The sequence below is a fragment of the Triturus cristatus genome, chromosome 3_1, assembly GCF_964204655.1.
Source record: "Triturus cristatus chromosome 3_1, aTriCri1.1, whole genome shotgun sequence".
Lineage (NCBI taxonomy): Eukaryota > Metazoa > Chordata > Amphibia > Caudata > Salamandridae > Triturus > Triturus cristatus.
In genome coordinates, this window is record NC_140583.1 from 381297721 (window position 1) to 381318411 (window position 20691).

At 42.4% G+C, this 20691-nt stretch overlaps 1 protein-coding gene across 4 annotated transcripts in view; it reads left to right on the top strand.

Moving 5' to 3' along the window:
• WDR72 (WD repeat domain 72) overlaps positions 1-20691 on the top strand; it is a 1103881-nt gene that overhangs the window by 219978 nt on the left and 863212 nt on the right. For all 4 annotated transcript variants that reach the window (XM_085644161.1, XM_085644164.1, XM_085644162.1 and 1 more), the window contains exon 3: positions 18619-18725. In XM_085644161.1, coding sequence (XP_085500287.1) covers positions 18619-18725 — 107 coding nt within the window. The remainder of the gene's footprint in view (positions 1-18618; positions 18726-20691) is intronic.

Here is a 20691-nt window from a genome sequence, read left to right on the forward strand (position 1 = left end):
TGTTACTGTAAGGATTGTTTGGTGGTAAGGGCTTATTAATGGCTCGCAGTAGCAATGGACTTGCACCGCACAACACTGAACAGTCTGCTGGAAACGAAAGTAAGCCTTTGGAAAGTGAACAAGGTGGTTCGGACTATAGCAGCCATCACTCACACTTGGATGTTCAGTGCTCCGTTAGTAGTATTGCTTTGATGTGTGTTTTATATAAGTTGTTTCGGGAAGTGTCACAAAGAAGCAGCTGCTGCAGATCAGATCAGCTCACCGGTAATTGATGTACGTAGAAATGTGATGAGTTGTGAGGAAGCACACATGCATGTACGTATTTGCAATCAGATCATTGATTATTCGCGTACATAGAACTGAATCAGTTGAGAGCATGCATGCATGCATGCATGCGTGCTCGTGTTTGGGTGGCTGCATGCACCATCTGTGAATATATGTTAAACAAACAAAAAAGCACACGGGCTAGGGAGGTCTGAAATTCTGCCTGTTCTTCTTGGCAAAGACAGAACCTCCAAGCTTCCATAGCGTAAAGTGTCACTGTCTTATGTGCGACTCCTATAGACAGTCCAGGCTTTTTGAGCAACACCACTTTGCACTCTGGGACTTTCAATTTCATAGACCCCCTCAGAAATACGGACTTAAAATAACACGTACCTAAAATGCTACTGACTAAAAAGCAACACTTACCTAAAAGTGTCACCCAACTCTCGGTTCCACCCGGAAGCTGCAATGGAGGGGGAGGGGATGACAACGAATCGAGCAATCCATTTGAGCACATGAAATCAGCCCCCATGAATAACAAGTTACACTGTAGCTCAGCTGCTAAGGTCTTCAATAAGTGTTCATCAAAGTATCCATTTAATTGAAATTATGTAATAAGTGCCCAGGCAGTTCAAATGATTCTTAGGCATTCAAGCACTATCCACAAAGTTCTATCCAAGTTCCAAAAGCAAAGTTTATTTGCAATAGAGTGTTCATCTAATTTCATGGCTATTCCCCGCATCTCCCTTTTGCGTGTAAAGATTAATGGTTTGGTGCTATCTTCTTGTATATCTTATGAATGTTGAATCCATGCCACATAATTGCCCTACGCACAACACAATTAAACATCTCATAATTCCATGCCACACAATTAAACCACAAACACTTCTATTCCACATCATTCCCCTTCATGCCACATAATCACAATCCAGTAAATTCAACTCCACATATTTCCACTCTGCTCTATGCCACATAGTTTCCCTTCACATAATACCACTCCATGCAACATATATCAACTCTACTCCAAACCATATAATTACACTATACACAGCACAATTCAACTGCAGATAATTCCACTACACATATTTCCACTCCAAACTACAACATTAAACTTCACACAACATATTTAAATCTCCACTCAACTCCAAAATACATAGTTCTATTTTGCAACATGCCACACACTTCCACACCACATAATACCACTCCACACCATGCCACATAATTAAACTACACACATTTCCACACCATGCAATTTAGTTTAACTTCACATAATACCACTCAACATTACATTATTCAACTCCACCTAATTACACTCTACTCAATCAATCAATCAATCAATCATTGTACTTATAAAGCGTGCTACTTACCCGTGAGGGTCTCAAGGCGCTGGGGGAGGGGGTGCCGCTACTGCTCGAAGAGCCATGTCTTGAGGAGTCTTCTGAAGGTGAGCAGGTCTTGGGTCTGTCGTAGGTGGGTAGGGAGGGTGTTCCAAGTTTTGGCGGCGAGGAAGGAGAAGGATCTGCTACCAGAGGTCGTTCTTTGGATGTGGGGGACAGTGGCGAGGGCAAGGCTGGCGGAGTGGAGCTGGCAGGTGGGGGTGTAGAAGCTGAGTCTGCTGTTGAGGTAGGCTTGTCCGGTGTTGTGGAGTGATTTGTGAGCGTGGGTGAGCATCTTGAAGGTGATCCTCTTGTCGACGGGGAGCCAGTGTAGGTCTCTCAGGTGGGGGCTGATGTGGCTGCAGCGAGGGACGTTGAGGAGCAGTCGGGTGGAGGCGTTTTGGATGCGTTGCAGTCATCGCAGGTGTTTGGCCGGGATTACTGCGTAGAGTGTGTTGCCATAGTCCAACCTGCTGCTGACGAGGGCCTGTGTCACCGTTCTTCTTGTTTCGGTGGGGATCCACTGGCCACTTGCCACTTGCCAATGCCACATAAATACACCCTGTATATATCCCCTCTATGCAATGTAGCAATCCACACAAATACTCTAAACACCATTCCACATAATTCTACTCAACATCATTTTACTCAACGCCACACAATTCCATGTCTCACAATTCATCTCCATCTTATTCTATTCCACACCAAACCACAAAATTTCATTCCACAACACAACTCCAGCACACACCACATATATCCAATCCACAAAACAGAATTTCACATCCTACCTCAAAATTCAACACCACACCACATAATTCAACTCCATGCCACTCCACAACACACAATACCGCTCTACATAATTACACTCCATGATAGTCTCACTACACATAATTCCAGTACACTCAATACCACATAATTACTTTCCGCACAATTCCACTGCACACCATGCCACACAATTTCACCACAAACAATTCCTTCCACTGCACACCATGCCACACAATTTCACCACAAACAATTCCAATCCAACTCATATAATTCCAATCCACATCACATACATCCACTCCACTCGATAATACATGGCTAAAAGACATTGGCAATGCCAATAGCTCTCGAATCGCCAAGACCGATTGGCTGTGCCAATGCTTGTTTTCTCCTGTAATCAATTTATTTTTCTGTGTAGAAAGCTCTCCCTCCAATACCGACTTTGCGGTTGAAGCGTTCCCCTTCCCATCACTGATATATTCAACGAGAGTACAAAGGTTCAAATAAGAGTTTAGGAATGCTGGCAAATGCATATGTTTGTGGAAATTCTGAAAATTTCCTAGCAAACTTACCTTTGGAACGCCCGATTCCCACATGTACATGGGATTTACTGTGGTGGAATTCTCCCCAAAAATATCCGAGAAATCTACAATATTAAATGTATTTTCGCCCATCTGGAATCCCCAATTAATTCCTAGCAGGTGTAAAAGGTTTTGTTTTTTTGGCAGTAAATTTACCTTTACAGCCGAAAGGACCGTTGTGAATAGGCCACACTGTTTACAGGTCTGGTTTTTGCTGCACACTTTTAAGCAGAGTGAAACCTTAACAAACGCTCATGAAAGCTCCCCACCACTCTTGAACATTGGCATCCCTGAATTTGAAGTGATGAATGCGGGTTACCCTTTTCTGCCTACTGTTGCATGGCTTATACTACAGAATATTTGATTTAATGGAGCTCCCTTAGTTGTGTGAAACGAAAATAGGGGCAGTATTTTAATTCATGCTTGGCATACTTGTGTTTTTCAGTAAATGACATTTTGACATCTAGCAATATTTTACCAGAAACGTAGAGACGACCACCTCCATCTGGCTTCTACGTTTTTTAGTTAGACAAATTGCAGTTCTAATACAGTGACAGAAGCATGCCCTAGTCTACAGCAAAATGAATGAAGGCCTGCCCCTGGCTGTTTTCGATATGCTAAAATAGGTCAATTCATCTCCAACACCATGTTCATTAATCTCAGTTCTGCTCCACGAACAAAACCAAGGTCAATACTGACCATGGCGCCAGCTGTTTTGTAAGACTGTAGTGTTTCCCATTGTGTCTGCTTCTTAGGTCAGACGCCCTTTACTGTGTCAAATATTTGGGTTAATATTGTTAATGTTTTAGTCATTTTTTTGTATGCTTTTTATGTTAATATTGTTCTTGTTTTTTTACTTCAGTTTTTATTTTTGGAATAATGAATTTTCGATATTGATATTACTCGGATCTGTTAAAGCAATGCAGTGCAAATACCACTGTTCCACTGTTTAGTATGACTATTACTTGATCTCATGGTACAAAGAGGTTAATCATTTTACTGCTAGGGTGTTTGCACAGCTATACGCCTTAGTATTTTTTCAGAACATCTGTATCAGGTTTTCAAACACATGTGCAATCCATCCAACTTAGGTTTTTTGATTTTGCCGCATTCATATCTATTGATTGGTGCAAATCCCTACATCAATATCTCTTTGCAGAGTATGTAATGAAATTGAGTTGTTGGGTGACTGAGGTGTGAGGCCTTGTCAAGCAACAGCCAGAACTCCTTGTAGGGTGAGCCACAGAAAGTTACTAAATGAACCTGTGCTTAATCCTGGGTAGCTTTGCACAAAAAGCAGTCAGGCTAACATATAGGTAATATGCAAAGTATTTATGCAGCACACAAACAGTAATAAAGTGAAAACACAACACATGAAAAATCCCACACCAATTTGGAAAGAAAGTACATTAAATAAATAATTTCACACCAAAATGACAAAAATCCAATCAGTAGTACTGTAGTTATACATTTCTATGTTTTCATTAAAAACAAGTTCCTAAAATATCAAAGCACCAACTGTGAACATCTAGTTGCATGAGACAGGGTCAGAGTAAAAAATATGACTGACTATGATAGACTACAGTTCAGATACAAGAAGTGGTTTGGCCATGTCAGCTTGTACTTGGGGCTTAGTCGAAAATTCTGAGAAAAAGTGTCTGAAAAGGTCAAATTCAGTGGGGCAAATCTGTAAGAGGTGTCCAAGGAGAGAGCATCATCATCAGATGGCATTGAGTCGAAGTTGCGGTGAGGATTTACTTGTTCATACTTAGTCGCAGCAATGTAAGTCAATCTCCAGCGGGACAAGATGGAATGCTGTACCCGAAAACAGTTCTACGAGGTTGGATACCCCTTTGGTTATCCAAAAGTATTTGCAGCTGTGGAGAAGAACATAGCAAGAGAAGCTACAAAAACAGTCCAACTGGCTATGCACCTTGGGCGGATAGGTGAGCAGGTAGTTCCCAGTCTCTTCTTGGTTCTCAGAGGAGTTTTTGGTCAACATTTTTTCAAGTCCTCAGTTTTGTGATTTGGCCATCTGGGCACTTTTAGTACAACAAACAAAGGTCCAGATCTGGTGTGACATATCTTGAGGATTCAGGACTCACTCAAGCTTGGTTCAGGTGTGGGTTCAAGATGGTGGGAGCCCTTTGTGTCCCTGTACCTCTGAACAGGAGGCCAGAAAACTAACCCTTGGAGCCACTCTGGTAGACCTGGGTTCAGGTAAATATTTCAGGGCTCAACATAAGGGTTGGCCTTTGAGGGTTCAAGGCAGGCTTCAGATAGCAAGCCAGTACTTCCAGGTACAGCAGCAGTCATGCAGATTGCACAGCAGATCACAGCAGCAGGCAGTCCTCTGAGAGTCCTACCACAGGTCCAGTAGTGAACTGAAGAGTGGGTTTGAGGGTCCTCTTGTTCTGGAGGGTGCAAGAAGCTTCTGGAAAGAATCTTTGAAGAGCATGGAGTTTCTTGACTCTCCTGTCCTGGCTCCAAACTGACTGCAGTGACAATGTGGGGTCATTAGTGTCTTTGTGTGAAGGCAGAGCACAGGCAGAGCACAGGCTATTCAGTTGCAAGTACACCTGTGCTCAGCTGCACCCCCATCGTGCCAGCAGATGGTCTTTTCAGGCACACCTAATCTCTCTATTGTGTGACTGTCCAGGAGGAATTCAAAAAGCATAACTGCCTGTTATACCCAGTCATGTGACTCAAGGCAGGCTAAAGGCGCAACAAGTCAGAAAAAATGCATATTTTCTAAAATTGTAATTTACAAAATTGTAATCAAAAAGCTGACTTTACCATTCAATATGGCTTTTCATTACTATTCCAAAAACACCAAATATGAAATAGCATCTGCTTCCAATTGGAAATTATAGCTTATTACATGTAATAAGGAATACCCAATGTTATCCACTGGGAGGGGTAGGGCTCACAGTAGTGAAAAACAAATTTCGGAGTTTTTTCACTACCCAGATATGTAACACTTAAAAGTATAAAAGGGAGTTTAAGACTTGGCAAGGAGGTTTTATTGCCAACTCAACATGGCAGTTTAAAACTGCATCCGGGCTGCAATGGCAGGCCTGGGACATGTTTTAAGGTGCTACTTAAGTGGGTGGCACAATACGTGTTGTAGACACTCAAGGAGCTTTTAATTTACAGACCCTGGGTACTTGTTATGCTACTGGACAAGGGAAGTTTAAATACATTAAATATTCCAATCAAACCGTGCTTAGGCCACTCAAACCATGTTCTGGGGAGTGAGCACAAGCACATTATCACTGGTTAGCAGTTGTAAAGTGCACAGAGGACTAAGGCCAACAAAAATTAATTTCAGCATCAAAAATGGAGATAAGTAGGCAGAAAGTATAGGGGCAGACCACCATAGGCTGATAGGTCAAACAGTGTTGATTTTCATGTTTTAATCAATGTTTTCAAAGTTTTGTTGCAGTTGTCAAAAGGACAAATACAAATCCCAGTACACTAACCAATGACATTTATCTTTGGGTATTTGAAATCTGGAAAACTAAATATTATGTGGGTTTCCCTTGGGAAGTAGTCTGCAAAATTAGTTAAATAATATATGCACATAATATCAAATTGTGGCAGAATCACTGTTTATGGTGTACAATAATTTGAAATAGAAATCTAGTAGTGCAAAAAAAGCCTTGTCCAAAATCTGGTTATTCTGTTCAGCGTTCCCAAGGCTTGGCACACACATGTATTTCCAAATGTTTACTGAGTGTTAGGGTATTTTAAGTGCCGATATTCAATGGGATTTAGAAGACAAATACACACTACAAACTAGGGAATGGTTTTCATAGTAGACTTTTGAGGTGTAGAGTCTATATTTCCAGACCTGGTCCACCCAGCACCAGGAAAAACCTACTTATCCAAAGCATTTCTGAAACCTAGAGACCCAAGGCAATCACAAATGGTAAGGCTTGCATGAATTCCAAAATGTTAAAATCCAGAATCACCTGCAAATGTAAGTATTAGTACAAAATTATAATTTCTTTACTTTTCTGTGACAGAAAACTTAAAACAAAATTGTCAAGTTTACAATGCTATGTTTCCACATATCTCCCAATTAAAACAGTACATCAAACGTGTGAATAAAACTATTGGTCACAGTTGTGGCGATGTTCTCTTCTTTAAGAAAAGGCCATACAAAATGTGAGATACTGTTTTTATATGTAGACACATGTAATGGAACTTTTCTCATTTCTTAAAACTTCAGACCTCTCAGTCACAGAAATGTGAGTAAAATCATTTTTTTTCCTTTGACATTGCAGGGAATTCTGGGTAAGAAAAAGTTGTCATTTATGCTTTAACACCACCTACTACTCCATCCTGTGCCTAGTGGTCTGAAAGTCTGTACTTGGCAGGAATCTCTAGGGGTCCACGGTCCAAACCAGGGGTGGGAAGCAGTCCCCTGCAGTCTCTGCTTTGCAGTTTGGAGCTTAACCCTCCAAGGTTTCTCTTTAACCATTCAAGGATAGGACAAAGGTCAATGAATACCTGTGAGATATGGGGGACTCAAAGAAGCTTTATGACATTCTGCAGAGGAGCACCATCACTTTGCTTTGCATGATTGATCTAAACTGGTAACCACATCCCTAAACTCAACCTATTTCCAAGCATCTTTCTTGTGACTTCTGTGGTTGAATTCTTGGGCCTTTACTGTCCCAGAAAATACACAAGTGAGGTATTGTTTTAAATGGGAGAACCATTGGAATTTATAATGGTAGGACATTTAATATTAGCTATTGATTTTCCCTGTACGTTTGTCTTTCTGCGCTAAACCATATCCATGCAAAATCTCTTATTGCAAAAACCTCCTCAGAATCACTTGTCATTATGGGTCATCCAAAATTCAATGTTCCGTAAACTTTCATTATATGAGGCATTTAAAAAATATAAATTTTTTCATAATTTCCCAACTTCTATACTCTAGATTATTTTGTTTTCCAGTATGCATAGTTAGTTCATAGTAAACAGAATTGTATAACACGCCTTTAGGCAGGTCAGAATTTACAACTCCGAGATTTACAGGGATGGTGGCCTGAAAAAGTCACCGCACCACCATCCTTGCATTTGCTTACCAGACTGGTTACATTTTTTGTAAAATATATATTTTTTCCTTTAAATGAACAGGTTCTGTTTTTAAACAAGAATGATTCCTATTTGGAAAGTCTTTGGGGTTTTGGGTAGCATATTGTGGTCCCTCGACCACTGCCTGCTACTCCCTTGACTCAATTTCAAAATGTGCAGGCTTCTGTGAATCGGAATCGGATAGCACACCCTTGCGAGATTAGAATCTGATTAATAGCTTAACTATCATGTTTGGCTGCATAACTTTGACACATTTCATTGCAGGTTCCAAATGGTATGGGACATCCCTTTCAGCCCTTTCTATTTGCAATTCATAATTTTATGGAAATGCCTCCTTTTGCATGATCACACCCAAAGCTTTAGTCTGATTCTGCAAGTTTTTCAACTTTAAAGGTGCACTGAGGCCTTTTAACCAGACCTCCATGCCAGTGCTCTAACACTTAAATGGTATATGTCTGATTGGTTCACCCACAATTGGCATAAGTTAACTTACTTGCAAGCCCTTAGTATATGGTCCCAGGGCTGCCCTGGGCTTGTAGGTTAGAGTGCGCCTCATCCCCTCATGGACTGCATCACATATTGTGCCACCACAAGTGTGACAATGCAAGTCAAGAAATCCATCCTGCCATTGGTGGCTCATAAGGCTCCAACTGCTAATTTGACATTGCCGTTAAAGCTCATGACAAAGTATAGACCTTCCTTTTTAAGATATATGACACCCCCAGGTCAGACTTATCGAGCCTTCAGGCAGGGTGCTCTATATTAAAAAGTGGAACATGGGTCTTACATGCCCTAACAGTAAAAACCTCAAATTAGTTTTTGCTGTAGAACGGCTAATAGACCAAAGCAGAGTACAAGGTTATCAAATGACAATTCAGTTGTGCGAACGCCTGAATGGGACTACTAAAGGTGGTACTTCAATGTATCAAAGGAATCATTACTTTGAACCCGACTTGATGCCCAAGCCAAATTTAATTTAACTTTGAAGTAAGTGGCAACTGTCGAATCTTGCCACTCTGTTGCCCAAAGTTTTCCAGTGATCGTTTAACGATTGCTGGCCACAGAACAGCCTTCTGTCCTCGTATTGGGAGGTGTGAATGACTCTCAGGAAGAAACACAAAGGGCCTGCAGTTGGAAGAGGTGTTGCATATCCCTGGCGGGAAGGCCAAAAGGTGAGTGTGAGAAGGTGGCCTGATATATGCTGTCCACTAGTTCTAGTGGGCACCTTGTATCAGTCCAAACAACCCCTTATGGTGAATGGTTAAAGACAACCTTTATTGAAAGCTATCCTAGTGGTAGCTATGGAGAGCAGCCTTCAGGCTAAGTCTTGAAGGAATGTAAAGCAGCTTGTTTTACCAGTCTATAATCTCTTGAATGATCAAATGAAAAGACAACCACACCAGGTATATATTCAAAAGATATGTATTTAAGATAAAACACACCCCTCTAGTCTCTTTATGAGACTAGAGTTCGAAGTACTTAGTTTACAAGTCAGCAATTATCAGTAATAGCACAAATACACGTCTGGGCCCTAGGGGTGTACCAAACCATATACCCCAAAAGTGGTATAAGAACCACAACTGGAATAGACACTAGGCCTATAGCCTGTAGAATCGCTGGGACCCCAAGGAACCACCCAAGATAGTGACACAGGGGACCCATGGGGACTGTATGCAGTGTGTAAACACAACCACGGGTTCCCGTTATTTTCTATGGGTAATGTCACGGTTGGAAATTTAAAGATTAGGGACACTTCTAATTGAGTCAGGACCAAACCCTTTTGGACCTAAGAAGTTCTAGGGCTAGCACCCACGGGAGCACCGGAGTACTCGAGTTACCTCACCCAGGGAAGCTGGGTGCATAGGTGTCTTTTGGTGTCGGGTACTGCTGTGGTGAACTGCTGCTGCCGTGAAGAGGAGAAATGTCCGGAGAGATCCAAGCCTGGATCTAGGATGGAAGGAACCTGAAAGCAGAGGGGACAGAGTCTGGGTCACTTGCCAGTGACCGAGGTCAGGATGGACCAATGCCCACAGATGTCGGGTGCTTCAGGTGAGTTGATGGGTGTCTTGACTCTTCAGCCAAGAGGTCCAGGAGGCGTCGATGAAGTCCACAAGCCGGATTCTAGTTGTCCCACAAAGTCTGTCGAGTGCTGCGGTGTCGGTGACCAGGATGAACCCAAAAAGTCTTGGCCATGGCAAGTCACTAGAATTCAGAGAAAGGACTGCGGTGCAGACCAACAAAGTCTGAGGGACTCACCCAGTGAGGGTAAGTCAGGGCACATCTGGAGCAACTAGGAAAGCCCAAGCAGAAAAGAAGTTGCCTTCGTGGGGACCTGCTAGCCAACCGGCTAGTGATCGCAAAGGAGCCTCAAGCGGTCACACTTGAAGCTGGCCCACGGGTCACTCGTGGAGTGGAGGCCAACTATCTTCGGTGCAGGAGGTGCTCAAGGCTGGGGCTACTGAGAGCCCAAAGCACAACTTCAAGGAGGACCAGGAAGATAGTGTTGCTGCAAAAGTTCATGGTGTCTAGGGGTCACGGTTCCAAGTCACCCACAATAGCCACGGGCCTCAGCTTTGCTGTGGACTCAGGGTAGACTTGCGGAAGTCAGGAAATCCACCTCTGGTGATGCAAAGACTTCAGCATCTGGTGGGAGCTTTAGCGATGCAGACCGGTCAGTTGCTTCTTTGGTGCCTGCCAAGCAGGGGAGTCACTCCTTGACCCCAAGGGAGATTTCTTCAGTCTTCTAGTCAAAGTAGAATGTCGAAGGTCCAGGATATATGTAGCAGAGTTTCGTCCAGGGTAATCTAAAGTCCTAGGGACTGGATTCCTATACTTATAGTAAGTTTAGGGGATGGACTAACTCTAAGACCCCACCTATGGGTGGACTTGGAAAGAGGGTTGGTTACACCCATTTCCTTTGTCCAGTTTCGCGCCAGAGCAGGGCCAGGTAGCCCCTGCACCCGGTTTGAAATGGGCTATGCACAGGGACAGCAAACGTGCCCCCAGTGCAGGACTTCAAAGCACCAGAGAGTGCTCCCGCCCAGCCCCAATACACATCTGCCTGTCTGGGGAGGTGGTCACACCTCCCTTCGACAGGAAACATATCGTCCAGGCCTTCCCTGCTGGAGTTTCGGTCAGCAGCAGGAGGCCAGACCCGTGTCTGTGGCAGAGGCATCCATTTTGTGATGCTGGGCTCAGAAAAGTCCTACCGGGTTTAGCCAGTGTGAGCATATCTCTCCCTCTGGAAGGGTGGAATGCTTCCCCCGCTACCAGAACTGTCCGGGGGTAGTATTCCAAAGCATTTGACACCAAACACGACATGTTTCGATGCAACCATCCCAAAGTTAGCATTTACCGCGAGGTTATAATGCACTTAAGAGTATATGGTATGGCTGTATCACAGAACATAATGGGGTTGAATGAACCTGCACACCTAGTGTATACTTTTTATTTCAGTGAGTGTCAACAATAAAGTGTGCTAGAAATCTTGTTTAGCGTGCGTACACGTGTGGGATGTGAGTTTGCATCCCTGGGTAATATGTACTTTGAGTAAGGGTCAAGGTGAAACCCTGACCTGCGTGAAGCACCGCTTAGGACACAAGGGTCTCAATGCTTTTTAATCTAGTTAATCACAATTTGCCATTTTCTTAAAAGTATTAAAGTAAAGCTGGTACATACTAAATCAAACTCTTTCTGAAAAAGTTTCTTGTGTAACAACCAAAGTTCAATGTCTGAATAGTATATTCTTTTTACTCAGTCATAAATCATAGAATATGTTTTACATCACATGGTATTTATAATCAGTTGCAATTTCATGTTTGTCAAACTACGAACACATACAAACAAAGATCAATCCCAATGCATTTCGGGTTTTTTAAAAACCCTTCTTCAGGGGTTGTGTAAGTTTCATAAATCGCTATAATGCTTATAATGATGTCCATGAAATCCTCTTCCAGATCTACAAACAACAATCAGAAAAACTCATGACTATCCAGGAAAAGAATATTTTTGAATTTCACAAAGTCGATAGTTAGGATTTGCACTCTGATAGACCCAATAAAACAAATCGCTAATTGTGAATTTGTGCTCTCAACTTTAAAAAGAACGTGCCCTTGTGTAAAAGATGATGGCATTGATGAAATCCACAGCTTAATTATCTGTATATGGGGAGTGTATCAATACTCTAAGAACCGTAGAAAGGCACTGTGTCTCAGAAAAGGTATCAAAACGGGTGCAGGTGTAGATAAGATTACGAGTGTTACGATGTATCTTTACCAGTTGTGTAGCTGGATTCAAAGCTCAACTGCCGGGTGGAAATCTATAAATAAACACAGATTTAACACTTGGGAATTGCTAAAAGGAAATGTCAGCAGCCATTGTAGACCCTAGTAAAGTGATATGGAATATCTTCTTACCGGTTACGAGTAGCGAGTTGCATATCTATAGCTGCGTGTTCGGGCTATGACAAGACCCCATTCGTGCTCTGAAAGTATAACGGAATGTGTGTTTTAAATTTTAGCATCTGTGTTAATCAGATGTAAAAGCCTCGAGTCGCGGAAAAAACCCGCGTCTCACCTGTGTCCGAGGGTGTCTGCAGCTTCAGTAAAGGACTCCAAGTGAACCGCGTGAATAGCGTTGTGTATAGCCGCTGGGCGGAGAGTTTGATTTCAACTCGTACCGGGTGTAAAGGTAGAAAACAGACTCGCTCGTTATGAGGGAGTCGTCTTCGTGTGTATTCTTCTGAATGCTGGAATACTTGAAAGTAGTGCCGCTTAAGTTTGTAATTAGTAGAAAATTAATGGAAAATTAACAACTAAAATTCTAAATAAAAGGTGCTAAGAAAAAAGGGGATTAAAAGAAAAGGAAAGAATGCTGAGTGCAAATCCTTTACAAATGCATAGACTGGTGTATAAAAAACTTGCGCAATGGATACTGTGTTTTAAACAAAACATAACAGTTCATAGTGATCATTGAGACCTCCTGGAATCACGGTACCCAAGAACTTGATCCAGTGTGTTTCTCTACGTGCTAAAACAGTGTTTACCTCAATGTTGGTAGATGTGTGGATGCGTTCAAGAATCGTAAATCTTAGCTGAGGGATTGTATGTGTGGCTTGAACCCAATGTGCTTTGACCAGTTCTGGGATGTGTGAAACATTATTGTCCACAACCGTGAAGAATCCAGCCAAACGGGAAGTGTTTGTACTTAAATTCTCGGCTCAAGCAAACCAAATCAAATCCATTATCCGCAAACGTTGGGACATAATTGAATCAGAGGCAGATTTTTCTGGACTATTCCAGGAACCACCCATTTTTGCTCACACACGCTCTAAAAATCTGAGGGAGCTTCTCAAAACACGACCACAAACAAGAGTTTCACAATTCACAGGTATGAAAAAACTCCATAATTGTGGTCAATGTGGCAATGTAATTACAGGCAACAGTTTCACACATCCCAGAACTGGTCAAAAAATTACTTTACACCACTCATCTGATTGCAATACAGAGGGGGTAATTTATGCAATTAAATGCCCGTGTGTACTGGTATATGTTGGCAGAACAAGCCGCAAAATTAAAACCAGAATAATAGAGCACAAGAGTAGAATTCGCAACAAGAACTTGAGTTCCTCTTTAGCAGCACATTGGGTTCAAGCCACACATACAATCCCTCAACTAAGATTTACGATTCTTGAACGCATCCACACATCTACCAACATTGAGGTAAACACTGTTTTAGCACGTAGAGAAACACACTGGATCAAGTTCTTGGGTACCGTGATTCCAGGAGGTCTCAATGATCACTATGAACTGTTATATTTTGTTTAAAACACAGTATCCATTGCGCAAGTTTTTTATACACCAGTCTATGCATTTGTAAAGGATTTGCACTCAGCATTCTTTCTTTTTCTTTTAATCCCCTTTTTTCTTAGCACCTTTTATTTACAATTTTAGTTGTTAATTTTCCATTAATTTTCTACTAATTACAAACTTAAGCGGCACTACTTTCAAGTATTCCAGCATTCAGAAGAATACACACGAAGACGACTCCCTCATAACGAGCGAGTCTGTTTTCTACCTTTACACCCGGTACGAGTTGAAATCAAACTCTCCGCCCAGCGGCTATACGCAACGCTATTCACGCGGTTCACTTGGAGTCCTTTACTGAAGCTGCAGACACCCTCGGACACATGTGAGACGCGGGTTTTTTCCGCGACTCGAGGCTTTTACATCTGATTAACACAGATGCTAAAATTTAAAACACACATTCCGTTATACTTTCAGAGCACGAATGGGGTCTTGTCATAGCCCGAACACGCAGCTATAGATATGCAACTCGCTACTCGTAACCGGTAAGAAGATATTCCATATCACTTTACTAGGGTCTACAATGGCTGCTGACATTTCCTTTTAGCAATTCCCAAGTGTTAAATCTGTGTTTATTTATAGATTTCCACCCGGCAGTTGAGCTTTGAATCCAGCTACAACTGGTAAAGATACATCGTAACACTCGTAATCTTATCTACACCTGCACCCGTTTTGATACCTTTTCTGAGACACGGTGCCTTTCTACGGTTCTTAGAGTATTGATACACTCCCCATATACAGATAATTAAGCTGTGGATTTCATCAATGCCATCATCTTTTACACAAGGGCACGTTCTTTTTAAAGTTGAGAGCACAAATTCACAATTAGCGATTTGGTTTATTGGGTCTATCAGAGTGCAAATCCTAACTATCGACTTTGTGAAATTCAAAAATATTCTTTTTCTGGATACTCATGAGTTTTTCTGATTGTTGTTTGTAGATCTGGAAGATGATTTCATGGACATCATTATAAGCACTATAGCGATTTATGAAACTTACACAACCCCTGAAGAAGGGTTTTTAAAAAACCCGAAATGCATTGGGATTGATCTTTGTTTGTATGTGTTTGTAGTTTGACAAACATGAAATTGCAACTGATTATAAATACCATGTGATGTAAAACATATTCTATGATTTATGACTGAGTAAAAAGAATATACTATTCAGACATTGAACTTTGGTTGTTACACAAGAAACTTTTTCAGAAAGAGTTTGATTTAGTATGTACCAGTTTTACTTTAATACTTTTAAGAAAATGGCAAATTGTGATTAACTAGATTAAAAAGCATTGAGACCCTCGTGTCCTAAGCGGTGCTTCACGCAGGTCAGGGTTTCACCTTGACCCTTACTCAAAGTATGTATCACAGAACAGCCATAAGGAAGTATTTCCGAAAGCTGCAGAGGGGCTCAAGCTCATGCTTGGGCACCCTCTCACATAAAACCAAGCACTCTGCCTTCAGGATTGTCAAGGCCTGCCATTGGAGTGGCGTATAGGTTTATATGTGTCTGTATATATTTGTGGATATAGGTAGCCTATACCACTGTAAGGGGTGCAAGCACACCCTTACCCAGGCTGCAGTAGCAGACCTGTGGTGCCATTTTGGAGTGCTTCCCAGGGGTGGCATAATATATGCTGCAGCCCCTGGTAGGCCTCTGAGGTACCTATGCCCTAGGTACAGAGTATACCATATACTAGGGGCTTATAAGGCACTCCAGAATCCAATTAGATATGTACCTAAAGTACATGCAAACCATTTTAGAGAGGAAGCAGCTAGGCTGTGGTCCTGATTAGCAGGGCCACAGCCAGACTAAGGTCGGAAAACAGCGAAATACCAGCAAAAAGTGGGGGTACCGATGTGAAGCAGATCCTACTCTCCTACAGTGAGCTTCAAAGAGAAAGCCACCTTTGAAGGTCAAAAGGAGGACACACATGACAGGGGCTGTTCTCTTTTTATGGTAGGCATGTAGCCCTATGTACCCACATCTTTAGGGTGGGCTACCAAGCTCCACACATTGAGAGAGGGGTCCTTCCATTTTGGGAGTGGGCAAAATATTGCATTCTGGATTGCTAGATGCCACACATTCCACGAGTCATCATGAGGTAGGAGAAGACCTGGTAGCCCATTGGCTAGCAGTTATCACAATCCCCAAAGGACAAGTTCTGGGAATAAAAGTGGCACCCCTCGCACCCAGCCCACAGATTGCGTCTGCACTGAAGGACTGAAGAAGGACTTCCTTGCTGTTCCCTGGACCCAGAAAAGAGAGGCTGCAATAAAGACTGGGCTGCACCTGATGGGCCTTGGGATGACAAAGAGAGGATTGTGCCTGTGGTGCCCTGCTAGAGGAAATGAAAAGTAGTCCTGAGCCCCAAACAGCTCCAAACATTAATTGGCTGACTTCCTGTTACAGCTGCAGGGTCGCAAAAGTGGAAAGAATCCTGCGTTATTGAGTTGGTAGCACATTGTCTGACAGACGCTGACCACTGAAGTGATGCTGGAGAGACTGAGTCTCTGTGCTTAAAAGTTGCATCTGAGTCTGCTGGAACCTGGAGAGTGGTTGGAGAGCAGTTTGGTACCCAAGAAGAACACTCGCCTAAGTGAACCACTAGCTTAACTGTAACCGGAGTTAAGTACAGCAGTGGCACCTGGTATTTGGCTAGACATCAACCCTACTTCAAGCTCTGCGGCCAAATTCCCCCACCATGTTTGTGGACCAACAGGGTTGCCCCAGAAAAAAAACCTTCACTGGTTAGGCGACCTTAGCATCCTTCGGAATATTCAGCAACCTATATTGCTTGGATCAGAACCACTCTATTAATGTCTATCCCGGTTCACACTTAGAACCTGGAACTAGACCATAGACTGTTTTGATTGACGGGTAACTGTCCTACCAAACATCATTGACCTATGTGACTCGCTCCCTGAATAAGCGACCTTAGCATCCTTCGGTATCTTCAGAAACCTATATTTCTTGGATCAGAACCACTCTATTCATGTCTATCCCGGTTCACACTTAGAACCTGGAACTAAACCAGAGACTGTTTTGATTGACGGGTAACTGTCCTTTCAAACATCATTGACCTTTGTGACTCGCTCTCTGCGGGAGTTGTTTGCTCAGACTGGCCCAGAGTAGTTGTTCACAACTTAACAAAAATATTCTAAAGTTTTCCAAGTAACTGTTAATTAACTACAGTAGGTGCAAATGCTTGTTGGCAATGTTAATGAAAAAAGCGATTTTTTACTTGCTTAATCATTTGGATTTTGTTCATTTAGGTGTTTAAAAATCCATCAAAATAGGAGCTATTTTTATAAATTGGTGTTGAGTTTTATTTATGTCATGTTTCCTTTTTGTTCAATTGTTTGGGTATTTCTAAATGCTTTGCAATTGTTTCTGTGACAATGCCTAACTGCTTGAAGCTGCAGCTACATAGGGTTGAGACAAGGTTTTGCAAATTGCCTGACTAGACTCAAGATGTATGTGTGACTTTATTACACAGAGAGGTCACACAACCACACCATATAATAAACTGCTGTCCTCAGAATAATGGATTTCAAAACTGCATTTTGAAGTTCAAAGGACCTCTCCAACTCTTAAAAGAGGTTTTGTATTAAAAAAAAGTCTCTTTTACAGCCTTTTTGTGTGGTTTGCAGGGTTTAGGATTGTACTAGAGAGTTGTTCAAGAGGCCCAAAATTCCTTAATGTAAGATACCACGTTCTGATGTCGTGGCCCATGGGCATACATATTAGCCCTTTTGATAGTTCATTTACGATACTTCTTCTATTCATTTTGTACACCTTTCGGTGCCAACCTAGTGCATGGCCTCCTGTGAAAGCAGAGGTTACCAAGAAAGGAATTCCTTTGTAAGCAAAAGATCCAGTCACTGGTCCTTTTCAGCAAGTCTCAAACCCTAATAGATATTGTGATTAAAAGGCAAACTTGGCCATTTCTACAAAAGCTGATGGAGTTATTTTCTCCTTTGCCTCTCCCTTTCATTTTACTTTCCTGCGTTTGAGACCCCATCCTGCCCGTTCATCCTTTGTTCTAGTTCATCCTTTCACCATTACGCTGATACCCATTTTCCTCTCCTTTGGAAAACTATATTTAGTCATTTGGGAATGTCGTCATTCCCTTTCTTCAATTTATTGTGAGGAAAAAGTTATTTTCAATGCGAAATAAGCACATGCAAGACTCTGGCTGTGCACACTGCACACACAGCGCCAGAATGTTGAATGAGTTAGGTGGCGGTCATTGATGTAACAGGTCAGCTGTCCTGCTGTCCGGTGCCGGAATAGGATATATGTATGGCACGTCATCCTTAAATAAAAGGGGAGGAACCGCATGACACGAGGATGTGTGTAGTCATTTATTCAATGCGCCTAGTACTATTAGGCCTTACCCCAGCTCTCCTCACAACAATGAAGGCCACGCCGCCAGAATGAAGTCAAGGGATCCCTTACTACAGCGAAACAAAACTATCGATGGAAATAGCTACAGGGGGTCTGACGCAAGTGGGGGTGCTTGGCAGTATTATATGCAAGAAATACATATGGAATTGCTTTCATATATGAAGTTGAAAACTATATCGACTCCGTAGGAGTTAGAAGTCATAACAATTCTTTCTCCTGATACCAATGCCGTAAAATTGTCTTTTCACTTTTTAGATTTCATCAAGAGCAATTCTTTGTGGGCATACTGCATCAGTGACGTTTTTGGCGAAAGCAAGAGATTTTGAGAAACAGCCATATGTGGTCAGTGGTGCCGAAAATGGGTAGGTACTCCTTTTTTTCTTTCATCTTGCTATAGAAAATCCCATTGGTGCAGACTTTACAACGGTGTGCGCTGTAATTGTTTATTTTTGTAACATGGACAATTTCAAGGTACACCGGTAACACATTGCGAGCAGGGGTGCTAAGACATTCAGGGCAATAGATTTCAATCCATCTTGAGATATTGGCTTGCAGCTACGTGATCCCCTTGACAATTATGAAGCCTACTACTGTATCTAACAATCCACCTCTCGTTGTGTCTAAATAACAGGAAGCTCGACACTGCAGCTGACGGTATATATTACATATATCTCGTGCATTCTCACCGATTAAGGCATGCTAAAGGGGTTTCCTCTGCCTCTCATAACATTTTCATGTGGAGTACAAAGACAGTTTCTAAAGTCTTTTGGCCAAATCATTGTGCACGAACAGTATTAAACCTTCGAGCAGTTTGTATTCGATCCACTTGTGACCTGTGTGCTAAAAAAATGATTATATCTGAAGTGAGCATCCAAAGAAAAATGAAGGCACAGAAAAATGCAGACACTGTTTATTTAGCGTGTTGGGAAAAATAAAAACACTGAATATGCGAACGATGCTGAGCCACTGAAAAGCGCTCCAGAATTTGATTTTATAAACGTCTCTGTAAATAAAAAAATACTTTTATTACATAGGACAGAGACGTCTCAATGTATTTTAGCCACGAATCTGCATCATATTTTAATGACCTACAATGTTTGCTTCTAGGCAGGCGCGCAACACCCATTGGACTCACAGGGCTTCAGCCCCCCCCCCCCCGTCGTGTGAGGCAGCCCGGGCTGAGACAGCTGCCCGGCGCACACACAGCCGCACCCGAGCACTTCACAGGTCTTTAAAAGACCATTTGCACGTTAATGAGGCCTCGCTGTTGTTTCACCCCTTCTAAGAGCCCCTGCAGCTCCACTCTGCCTATGGCTTAAAAGATTCAGCCCCCCCCCGAAATGTTTTCTTAGCCCCCCCCCCCCCCCCCCCGAAATTTGGTTCTAGTTGCGCCTCTGCTTCTATGTAAGCAGTCGTGTGAGACCACGATGTTACCCCAGGCTGTGATGTGCCCGCTGCAGCTCAAACACGTTTCTCTTTGCGCGTTGTCGCTGCTCCTGGTGTTGGCTATAACGTTCTAGATCGCGCGCATCGTTGGAAACGCATCAAATAGGCGCGTGCCGCATTAAGCTCCCTTCTCCCTTCGAACTACGACTAATGGGCAGACTTCCAGATGAGCTTTTGCAAAAATAGCTGCTCTATTCTGGCACGTGTCTCTAACCTTTAACAGCGATGGGCCGAATTGGGGTTACTTTTAAGGCGTAATGTACAAATATGGTCTGCCTTTATAAATGGCACATGGACACTATGTTTTGCTTAAATAGAAACTCCCAGTGCTTCTACCTGTTTGTTTACATATTTGCAAATTATCGGGAGGTCTTTGGGTCTGATCCAATAGCGTTTGTAATCACTGGGGTTTGAAGCGTTCGCTCTTGCATCAGGTGTAAGTTACACCGGCTGCAACAATAACAGATGTGGTTTGCCCCTGCTTTCAGTGCCTGATCTCTGACAGCAAACGTTCTAGCGCTGTGTCCTACTAGTGGATCAATAAACATGAATAGAAAGAAGTAGAGACAGTATTTAACAGTGCAGTCTTGTGCGAGCACAAACCACGGTATAGAAAAACAGCAAGACATCACTGAATCAAAGAAATGCATTAGTTAGCCAGGCCATCAGAAAACAGCATGCACTAGAAAGGCATTGGCAGCATATTCAGAGTTTAAACAGCCATGGTTACCATGCCAACTGCACCGGCAAGAACTGCGAAAGTTCAACTCTACAAGTGAACTTGCCCATACTAAAATACAGCATTGTACAAAGATAGCTAAATACAATTCAAGGAAATTTAGGGTTCAAAATCAAGATTACCTATTTCAATTTGAGTATTTC